Source organism: Carassius gibelio, chromosome A22 (assembly GCF_023724105.1).
Source record: "Carassius gibelio isolate Cgi1373 ecotype wild population from Czech Republic chromosome A22, carGib1.2-hapl.c, whole genome shotgun sequence".
In the NCBI taxonomy this organism is placed as follows: Eukaryota; Metazoa; Chordata; class Actinopteri; order Cypriniformes; family Cyprinidae; genus Carassius; species Carassius gibelio.
The window spans coordinates 14967639-14978733 of record NC_068392.1 but is presented as its reverse complement, the minus strand read 5'-3'; the positions used below and the strand labels follow the sequence as shown (position 1 = coordinate 14978733).

Sequence of the window (11095 nt, the reverse complement as noted above, 5' to 3'; positions counted from 1 at the left end):
TACCTTTTTATGTAGATCTAATTTAAAATATTGTATCAATGCATTCTATGGCACCTTTAGTTGGGATTATGAGATCATATTTTGGCCGGAAGCAATCATTTGAATTTCTCAACGATGGATTTGTTTCTTATAAACAGACAACCTTTCCCTTCACAAGACCGTAATTGATGTGAATTACTTGTGGATTATTTTGATATTTATAATAGCTCTTTGGACTTTCGTTTTGATGCCACCCATTCACTGGGGAGCAAGTGATGTAATTCTACATTTTTCCAAATCTTTTCCAATGATAAACTAAAAACTCTTTAAAAAAGAGAGAGAGAGATTTTTATGAATATTCTCTATTATTTGAGTCATATCAGGCGCTTTTTTAATGACATTCTTTGTCTATCATAAACACACTTTCAAACTTTAATTGTAAAATTGTGAATAAGTGTAGATGAAAATCTCAGATCCTTATCAAGCCTTCCATTGGCTAGTGACATTCCAGAACGTTCTCATTTGTTAATTACAGGCCCAGAGACCTTTGGAGGTCCAAAGGTAATCAATCAAGCTGAAAGGGGAGGAGCCGCTTAAATTCAAAGCTGTACTTAATGGCAAAGACGAGCACTGGTGGGTATTGTGTTAACGTTTGTCAGGATGGGTCTTTTGCAATGTCTGTTAGTGCTGGTTGTGCTTGTGGTGTTTGATCTGAAGAATGCTATTGGAAGTTTGAGTTCCAGTCAAAGTCCAAAAAGCAAGAAGCATCAATCATATCCAGCTTCCAGAGTGCCTGTTTCTTCTCAAGTGCTCGGGAACACTTTGCAGAAGGCCTCTCTGTTTCAGAGTCTCGACTACAGAGGATTTGCACAAGAGCCTCTTGGTCTTCAGGAGAAGCAGGTGTTGCAGGGTCCAGTGAAGCCTTTGGACTGGAGGTTTCCCATTGTTCCAGAAGTGCCGAGTGAGATGGCGGTGGATTTCCATTTGAGGCAACCTGTGACCCCCAGTAGTGTAGCTATTCAATGCGGTGAGAACCGGATTCATGTGGAGGTACAGCAGGACTTGTTTAGCAATGGTGAACTGATCCAGCCATCTGGTCTGACTCTGGGAGGATGTCCTGTTGTCGGTTTGGTCCCAGGCTCTAAGGTGCTCTTCTTTGAGAATGAACTGCAGGACTGCAACAGTGTCTTGATGGTAAGAGCTGTTAAGTGTTACTAGATTTATTGAACCCTACTAAAAATGGGGCCCTTGTTTTGGTATCGACGTTCTAGATTCAGGGAACCATCCATGGGACGGTTCTCTTATAGTGGGAAAGACTCTTAATAACTGCTTACTCGGGTAACCAAGTGTTATGGCATGACTTGCTAAGATGCCTTTTGGAATGGGTTCTCTTTTTCGGAGAACCCTCTTGGTAACAACGTCAGTCTCCTATAGATGACCAAGGATGAGCTTGTCTACACCTTTGCCCTTACCTACACTCCTGAGGCGTTTGCTGGCACTCCGATTACCCGTGCAGGTGGTGCAGTTATTGGAGTTCAATGCCACTATCAAAGGTAAGCGACCTTTTGTGACTTGTGGCATTGCTTGCAGTGGTGGAACTGGAAGCCCATTTAATTGGTCACTTCTTGAACTGCAGGTTTCAAAATGTCAGCAGTAGTGCCTTGAAGCCAACTTGGGTCCCTTATGCCTCAACGGAGGCTGGTGAAGAAGTCTTGGTGTTCTCCCTGAAGCTCATGACTGGTTTGTGCAGTTTCTCTAGACCTTCTGCCTTCTGAACGAGGCTGTGCCTAAGCAGTTCTTCCCTCTTGCAGATGACTGGTCCTATGAGAGGCCTTCAAACTCTTACTTCCTGGGTGACGTTATTAATGTTGAGGCATCTGTGAAGGTATACAACCACGTCCCTCTGCGTGTGTTTGTGGACAGCTGTGTGGCCACCCAAGTACCTGATGTGAACGCCCTTCCGAGATATTTGTTCATTGAGAATCATGGGTGTGTTCATGTCACCAGATGCTGCAGAGTTGACTTGTTCTCGAGTTTGCTCCTTGTAACCGCTTTGTCCCTGACAACTACTTTTTACTCCTTAGATGTCTTGTGGATGCCAAGGTCACCGCTTCCAGCTCGCGCTTCATGCCTCGATCCCAGGAAGACAAAATCCGGTTCCAGCTGGAGGCCTTCATGTTCCAGGGGGGATCCAGTCCTTCTGTATGTATTATGAGTGTTGGAGAATGACCTCTCCCATTTGCTTTGGTTTGTGTCCCCTTACCCGTGGTGTCTCTTGCAGATCTACATGACGTGTGTTCTGAAGGCCACTCTTGCTTCTGCACCTAGTGACGCGCTCCACAAATCCTGTTCCTTTGCCAATGGGTATGTTCATGCCACTTACGAATACATTAAAGGTGCCATGTCTGATTTTTCGTATTGCAGGTGGCTTGCTGCTGATGGGAACAACCAGGTTTGTGGTTGCTGTGACTCAACATGTGGTCCTGATGGTGGAACTGCTGCTTCTCCTTTTGGAGGTAGGAAGGTGCTTTTAAGCTTGGTTTTTGACCCTTCAAGCACTTAACTTTGGTGTCTGCTTTTTCTAGGCCTTCGGTGGGAAGGGAAGGCCTCGCTCGGTCCTGTAGTGGTTCAAGAGCACAAGAAGACTTTAGCTGGTCTTCAATAAATGTGGGGGAGCAAACTTATTCTCGTTTCTGTTTTTCTTGTCTAGTTTAACCAATTGATTTTGTGCGAGGAAGTGGGTAGTCCTACTGTACCTATTCTCTTGCCAGAAGGAAAGGCTCCCTTTTCTCGTTAGGGAAGTTAATAAACCTTTTTAAAGGGACCTGCTGTGAGCTCCCTTTTTTTTTAGGAGTACTGTAAAGGTGGAATACATTGCCCATGATGCTGTAAAGGGAATTCTGTTAATTGGCACTTGTGCCAAAAGAGTTCTGCGTGAACGTCCACTTCCTTGAAGCACTGCAGATTTTTGCGTGCATCTTATGCAGTGAACTTGATTTTCTTCGTGTTGGTAACTTCAAATGAGCAGTTTAATTTCCCCCTTGCATCCCCCAAATAGGTTTGATCAGTTAAATTTGTTTCCTAATGCTCTTTGTTGACATCTCTCATGCTTTTTAAATCCATGTACAATAGAAGCGCACTCCCAGTATCAACACTGGCACCACGTTTTCCACCTTCAGATGGGTTATTTATAGGCTTTACATTTTAGGAAAACGGCAGGCATCGCTTAAGTTTAGTATTTGGTGTGCCGAACCTGTACTGACGTAAGGGGTTTTTTGTGCAGTAGCAGGTCAGTTAGAATTCTGAAAAATCATTGACGAATTGACTCCCAGTGAATGACCTTTTTTGGTTTTGTCACTTGTGCAACATCTTGGGCGGTTTCAATACTAAAGGGATACTCCACCCCAAAATGAAGATCGTCATCACTTGCCCCCAAGTCGTTCCGAACCCATAAGAGCTTCGTTCATCTTCGGAACCCCACTTATTTTGGATGAAAACCAGGAGGCTTGTGATTTGGCCCACAGGCTGCCAAGTAAAATGCACTGTCAAGGTCCAGAAAAGCATCCTCGGAGTAGTCAGACTGTGTACGTTCTTCTGTGTCAGCCGCGCCACAAGCATATGTTCTCCTCACTTCCTAACGTTACGGTTCATCCACTGATGGCAGATGGGTAATTCCGATGGTGCTTTTCTGGACCTTGGCAGTATATGGGATGGTCACAGGCCTCCCGGTTTTCATCCAAAATATCTTTAACCCCTTTGCTGTCAAGGATAGTCACCGGCCCCAGATTATTGTTTTACTTTCACAGCACGTCAAACCTCTCTGCTGACAGAGACCGGATTCGCCCGTGTCTTGTCCATCATAACTGTGCATCATATCCCGCCCCATCCTACCCATGATGCATTTCCTGTACACATCTGTGTTGATATCTGACCACAACAACACAGAGAAACCTCTGTACCCATGAAATATCCAAATAATTAACACACGATTACGTTAGTTAATGGTATGTGATTTTGGGCGTTTTTATAACATAAATGTACATCTGAAATGTTAACTTGTGCAGCGACGTAAAAGGCTATAAATAGCATATTTTTACAGCAGTAAAATTCCACATGTGATCGCAAAAGGAGGTTATTACAAACAATCGGTTAATTTTCATGAATAGTCTTATGTAGCTTGATGCTAACGTTAGCTCTAATGCAGCTACATAGCAGGTGCAGTTCTTCTTCATAATGCATTTTGTAATCATTTTGTCAAAGGTTGTAAGAAAATGTTTTGTTGTAATTTTATAGTAAGGCTTTTGATAATAGTGGGGTAAATGTATACTGGAATAATGATAAATGAAGAATCAGGATTTTGTGTCATACCTGGCCCATGTGTGAAAGGCTCGTTTTGTAACAACAATAGAATCATGAATGGGGCAGTTTTGCCGGTCCAAACAAGAGATAATTGCATTCCAGGAGTCATAAATCAATTTTACTAGCCTTCTCTAAAAACACACATGACACGGTCTTAGAAAAGGTTTCATAAAATTCACACTTTGTGAGATTATATTCTGAAATGTCAAAATGAAGTATTAGTAGACTTGTGGCTTTAGCTTCATTATGTATCTAAAATCATATCCTACATCACTTTTAAATAGGTTTTTAATATTTTTACTGACATGTTTGAGCTTACATACATCTCTATTATAACCGTCTAAGTAATTCTGATTCCTGAACAGTAAACTTTGAGGTGTCAGCTGTGTGAACCGATGTTGATTATGTATCTAGTAAGAAAGACTCCTTAGCAGCAACCTTTTAATTTTGGGCATGTCATTCGTGTCTCCATGCTGAAAATGGGGGGGTGACAAGTAAGGGGTTCAATTGTGTTCCAAAGACGAATGAAGTTTCTACAGGTTTGGAACGACACGGGGGTAAGTGATTAGTGACACCATTTTCATTTTGGGGAGGAGGATCCCTTTAATAGCATTACTTTGAGTTGAGGACAATTGACACGGTTTCGTGTTTGCTTCAAGACAGTCGAGAATTGATTTCCATTTAAAACTTGAGCTGGATTTAAAACAAAAGCCGCAAGTAATCCACATAACTTTATATTGTGAATATCGGGAGCCAAACTACCGTTTGGAAGACAAATTAAAATAGGGGAACCTTGTGCTGCCCCAGGTTAACAACTGGAGGATGGAGAAAGGAATGCCTTGGTTTAATGGTGCGAGGAAAAAACAACTGGGAAGAGGCACGTAATCCCGGATTCTGTCGAACCAAAACAATAGACAAAGAGATACCTCGGGGTTCTGCAGGGTTTATTAAAAACACTAGATTTACATGACCAGAGTAACTTCTCCACTAGAAACCACAGTCTGCTCCCCAGAGACAGCCTTGATACGGGTGTCTCTTCCTGAAAGAGAAGTGTTAGAAGTGAGAACGCACTTCTAAAATGCTCAGTTCCTCTTGTCGAGAGAAAGCAAGAACTCACGTTTCCTGGTGCAGCTTTGCTCACAAGAGCCAGATGATGGATGGCACACCTCTGTACTGCAGTGGATGAAGACCTGACAGGGAAGAAAGAGGCTCAAGTCATAGAATCCACAAGTAGTAAATACACAAATGTTCAAGTAAAGGGGGGCATACGGTTTCCTGCAGAGCAGCCAGTGAGGCTGGATCTACAAATGTGAACATCTTCACAACAAAGCGCTTGTAGTGGGTTGGGAACTGAAGACCAGACGATCCAGTCACTGGAACCAGTGTGGTCAGATAGCGGTCGTCCTGGTAAGGGCATCTGAAGACAAAGGAGAAGGTTAGAAAGGGTCTCCCAGCAGACTAAAAGGATGAAGATTGGCTGTACACTCACCCGTCGATCAGAAGGTCCCACTGGGGGAGACTGAGTGGACTGGGGGTTGAAGTAGTCCAACAACGTCCCAGCATCAGGACAATGTTGGGGTCAGTCCTCTCCATAATGTGCACCTCAACATACACAGGCTCTCGCAGGACTTTTGTGATGGGATAATCAGCGTCACTGTAGTAGGACGTGTAGGCCTCATCCCCTGAGGAACAACACTGGGGTTTAACCGGACTCCAGTTTGAAAGGCTTTAGGCAGACCTAAACTCTTCTAAACTCTTACTTCCTGGGTGACGTTATTAATGTTGAGGCATCTGTGAAGGTATACAACCACGTCCCTCTGCGTGTGTTTGTGGACAGCTGTGTGGCCACCCAAGTACCTGATGTGAACGCCCTTCCGAGATATTTGTTCATTGAGAATCATGGGTGTGTTCATGTCACCAGATGCTGCAGAGTTGACTTGTTCTCGAGTTTGCTCCTTGTAACCGCTTTGTCCCTGACAACTACTTTTTACTCCTTAGATGTCTTGTGGATGCCAAGGTCACCGCTTCCAGCTCGCGCTTCATGCCTCGATCCCAGGAAGACAAAATCCGGTTCCAGCTGGAGGCCTTCATGTTCCAGGGGGGATCCAGTCCTTCTGTATGTATTATGAGTGTTGGAGAATGACCTCTCCCATTTGCTTTGGTTTGTGTCCCCTTACCCGTGGTGTCTCTTGCAGATCTACATGACGTGTGTTCTGAAGGCCACTCTTGCTTCTGCACCTAGTGACGCGCTCCACAAATCCTGTTCCTTTGCCAATGGGTATGTTCATGCCACTTACGAATACATTAAAGGTGCCATGTCTGATTTTTCGTATTGCAGGTGGCTTGCTGCTGATGGGAACAACCAGGTTTGTGGTTGCTGTGACTCAACATGTGGTCCTGATGGTGGAACTGCTGCTTCTCCTTTTGGAGGTAGGAAGGTACTTTTAAGCTTGGTTTTTGACCCTTCAAGCACTTAACTTTGGTGTCTGCTTTTTCTAGGCCTTCAGTGGGAAGGGAAGGCCTCGCTCGGTCCTGTAGTGGTTCAAGAGCACAAGAAGACTTTAGCTGGTCTTCAATAAATGTGGGGGAGCAAACTTATTCTCGTTTCTGTTTTTCTTGTCTAGTTTAACCAATTGATTTTGTGCGAGGAAGTGGGTAGTCCTACTGTACCTATTCTCTTGCCAGAAGGAAAGGCTCCCTTTTCTCATTAGGGAAGTTAATAAACCTTCTGTGAGCTGCCTTTTTTAGGAGTACTGTAAAGGTGGAATACATTGCCCATGATGCTGTAAAGGGAATTCTGTTAATTGGCACTTGTGCCAAAAGAGTTCTGCGTGAACGTCCACTTCCTTGAAGCACTGCAGATTTTTGCGTGCATCTTATGCAGTGAACTTGATTTTCTTCGTGTTGGTAACTTCAAATGAGCAGTTTAATTTCCCCCTTGCATCCCCCAAATAGGTTTGAGCCGTTAAATGTTTCCTAATGCTCCTTGTTGATCTCTCTCTAATGCTTTTAAATCCGTGTGCAATAAAAGCGCACTCCCTGTATCAACACTGGCACAACATTTTACACCTTCAGATGGGTTATTGATAGGTTTTACATTTTTGTTAGGAAAATGGCAGGCATCTCTAAAGGTCAGTTTAGTATTTGGTCTGCTGAGCCTGTACTAGCGTAAGGTTTTTTTTTTTAAAAAGGTTTTTGATGCAGTAGCAGTCTGTTATAATTCTAAAAAAATCATTGACGAAATGATTCACAAATAGAACTGTTTAGACTCCCAGTGAAACTGGGGGGGGGGGGGGGGGTTGAGGTAATCCAGCGCAAGCAAACAGTCATCTGGTTCTGCAGCTATTAAAGAGCTGGTCAGACGCACTTTCCAGACTGGCGGAACAAAGTGGTGAGGGGTGGGGTGGTGAATGCATATCCGTATATATGTAAGAGTTAATGTATTTGTAGGCCTGGAGAGTTGCGATTCTCTCGATGCCTCAGTCCGCAGATTATACAGCAAGTTGCAATGGAGACAGCCTTGGTCAGGTCCTAGACAGAGTCAACAATCAGCAGGTGTCTGTGGGCGTGGTCGAGGACCGCGAGAAAGGTCTGGCTACACTGCTTGCCTGGGAGAAAATTTGGAGAGAAAAGAAATGCGACCGCCTCCGTTGAGAGCTGAAGAAGATGGGATATGAGTTTAGAAACACAGTGTAGCTAAAGCCACAAGTCTATCACCCATTCGTGATTTTCAGTTCAAGTTTATTTGTATAGCACTATTTACAATACAAATCTTTACAAAGCAACAGAAAATTATGTTTCTACAATATTTAGTAGTAGCTTATAAGTGGTGACTGTCAGTTTGTGCACGTATGACAGGATTTTTTTGAAAAATTAATATAAGACATAGTCAGCCAAACGATGAATATTATTAATAATTATTATATGATGCAGTCACACTTGTAGCAATATTTGTTAGTTATGTTTGTTGATTCAGGGTTAGCATCATGTCTTCTCAGGTGTTCTGGATCCAGATTAGAGCTTGTGCGGCAAAACAGAGAAACAAATAGAGACATAATTATCATAGCTGCTGTTCCAACAAAGTAAAATTAATTAGTTTAACCCAAGCTAAAGAATAAGAATGCGCATTTGATCAGATGCAACTGCAGTCACAATTTAAGAGATACATAATTTGAATGCTTGGTGTAAGAGATGCGTTTTTAATCTAGATTTAAACCGAGAGAGTGTGTCTGAACCCCGAACATTATCAGGAAGGCTATTCCACAGTTTGGGAGCCAAATGTGAAAAAGCTCTACCTCCTTTAGTGGACTTTGCTATCCTAGGGACTACCAAAAGTCCAGCGTTTTGTGACCTTAGGGAGCGTGATGATTGTATGGATTGTAACATGGTAGAAGGCTGGTTAGGTGTGCAGGAGCTAAACCATTTAGGGCCTTATAGGTAAGTAATGATAATTTGTAACTGATACGCAACTTAATAGGTAGCCAGTGCAGAGACTGTACAATTGGGATAATATGATCATTTTCTTGACCTGGTAAAGACTCTAGCTGCTGCATTTTGGACTACCTGTAGCTTGTTTATTGAAGATGCAGGACAACCACCCAGAAGTGCATTACAATCGTCCAGTCTAGAGGTTATGAATGCATGAACTATCTTTTCTGCATCAGAAACAGATGGCATGTTTCGTAGTTTGGCAATGTTTCTAAGATGGAAGAATGGAGTTTTTGTAATCTGGGAAATATGATTTTCAAAAGTTGCTTTTTGACTGTAGAGGAAGTAACAGTACATCCGTCTAGTTGCAAATTGTAATCTACAAGATTCTGTGTACAGTTTTTTTTTTTTTTTTTTGGTCCAATAATTAATATCAGTCTTATCCGAATTTAATTGGAGAAAATTATTGGTCATCCAATCTTTTACATTTTTAACATAAACCAAGATTAGAGTATAAGCCAGACTTATTTTTGGTAGATTCGGTTTCATAAATCAAATTTAAAGTTCAAACTCCGTTACCCCGGCAACTTATGCTGGCAAATTAACCTGGTCCGAGGCAGGCTAACTGTCAGGCTAAGTCTGAGTTCAGGCTTAACGAGCATACCATTTATACTTACCTGCTGGTATTTCTATGTCATTTTATTTTACTTAACCACTATTAATAAAACATTTTTTTAAATAAATAAGGAAATGTACTTTACTAATAAATGTAAGAAATTATAAGGTATAAATACACTAAGAAATGTTCAAAACTTGCGTGTTTAATTGGTGAGTTTGGTTAATGAGTTTGGTAATTAAAAGTATATAAATAGGGAGCTGAACTCGTTTCCAAACTAAACCATGGCTTGTCCTTTAATAGATGAGGTGGTGGATGAAGGAGCTATAGTCTTGTGGGGGGCATTTCAAAGAGAGAGAACTTTCAGAGACAGGTCAGACCCATTGGCTTTTAATGACAGCTACCTGTATGACTGATATAGGTTCTCAAGAGATGGGTTTTGCATATATTTGTAGGTTACTAAGACCATACATTGCAAATAATACACGCCGCAACAGAGCGCTCACAGTCCCACAGACGGTGTCCATTGCACTTTGCTTTTTTGCCAGTGGAAAATTTTTATACACAGTTGATGATGCAGAGAATATCAGCAAAGCAAAAGGTCGTATAGAGATGGCATTTGGGCTGATAAAGTCAAGGTTTCAGTGCCTGAAGCACATCAGAGTAACTCCACCTAGGGCATGTCACATTGTAGTTGCTTGTGTAGTGCTCCATATCATTACTTGTCTGAGGAAAGAGAGGCAACCAAGGATTGAAGAGGAAGACTGGGGCAATGAAGCAGTATTGGAAGAAAACGAAACAGGCAGACTTATACGAGACACATCGACTTATAGGCCGTTAAATTTTTCCACTGGCCCCTCAACTTTCTCCTTAGTTGAACAAACACAAAGAAGTCAAAGTATTTAATGTGATTTGTCTTTATTCAGAGTGAATCTGTCTGTTAGGGGTGAAAACACACAAATAAATGTTGTGGAAAGTGATCAAAAAGGTAATGTTTTTTTTTCTTTTCCTTTTTTAAAAATGGTAGTTCTACTTGCATTTTTCTGTAGCTGTTGAATTTCCAGCTCCAACTTCCTCATCTTCAGTTTTTATACTGGATGTCAATATCAAATCACTTCCATTTGTTTAAGGAGGTAGCGTTTATACACTCCTTTAATGTTTTCTGGGTTCTGTAGCAACATAGATTTAAGTTATTTAATTGAATACTCTTGTCACATTGTTTTCATTTCTTAATACTCACTTTGTCACATGTGGTCCCAGACTGAGAGGGCTCTAGAACAGTGTCAGCATCCTGAAAACACATTATGATCATTTTATCACACAAGTACACTTTTTAATATTCAATACATTATCACATGGAACCTGTGACTACCTCAGACCTCCTTGAACATACAGACACAGTCTCCTCATCCTCCTCAACTGATGGGCATCTCCCTGTGACCACTGATTAAACTCAGTTAAACTCATTAGCTTACATGACTGATTTAAAAGGTCTCATACTCACAGGCAACATGATGTCTGGTGGATCCATAAAGCATACAGAATCTTGATAGAAAAACTATTTTCTTTTTTTTACCAAAATTCACCATTACAGTAGCACAAGTACTTCTACGTGACATTACTGCTATGATGTACTTAGGCTTACAATGCCTAAGGAAGGAGGAAATCAGTTAGTCAGGAAGGAATAATGATAAAACACACACACACACACCA

General features: G+C 41.8%; 1 protein-coding gene across 2 annotated transcripts; it reads left to right on the top strand.

The window, feature by feature from the left end:
* The first annotated feature begins 575 nt into the window (after positions 1-575).
* On the top strand, positions 576-6936 carry LOC127942511 (zona pellucida sperm-binding protein 3-like). Of its 2 annotated transcripts, none has more exons than XM_052538291.1 (8): positions 576-1173; positions 1414-1532; positions 1616-1719; positions 1791-1968; positions 2064-2181; positions 2261-2343; positions 2404-2495; positions 2565-2663. In XM_052538291.1, exons 1-8 carry the CDS (start codon positions 640-642, stop codon positions 2642-2644), a joined length of 1308 nt encoding a protein of 435 aa, XP_052394251.1. In that variant the 5' UTR covers positions 576-639; the 3' UTR covers positions 2645-2663. The 2 variants fall into 2 exon arrangements, with proteins under 2 accessions (XP_052394251.1, XP_052394250.1); XM_052538290.1 differs by lacking the exon at positions 2565-2663 and adding an exon at positions 6838-6936 and having other exon boundaries at positions 608-1173.
* The last annotated feature ends 4159 nt before the right edge of the window (positions 6937-11095 follow it).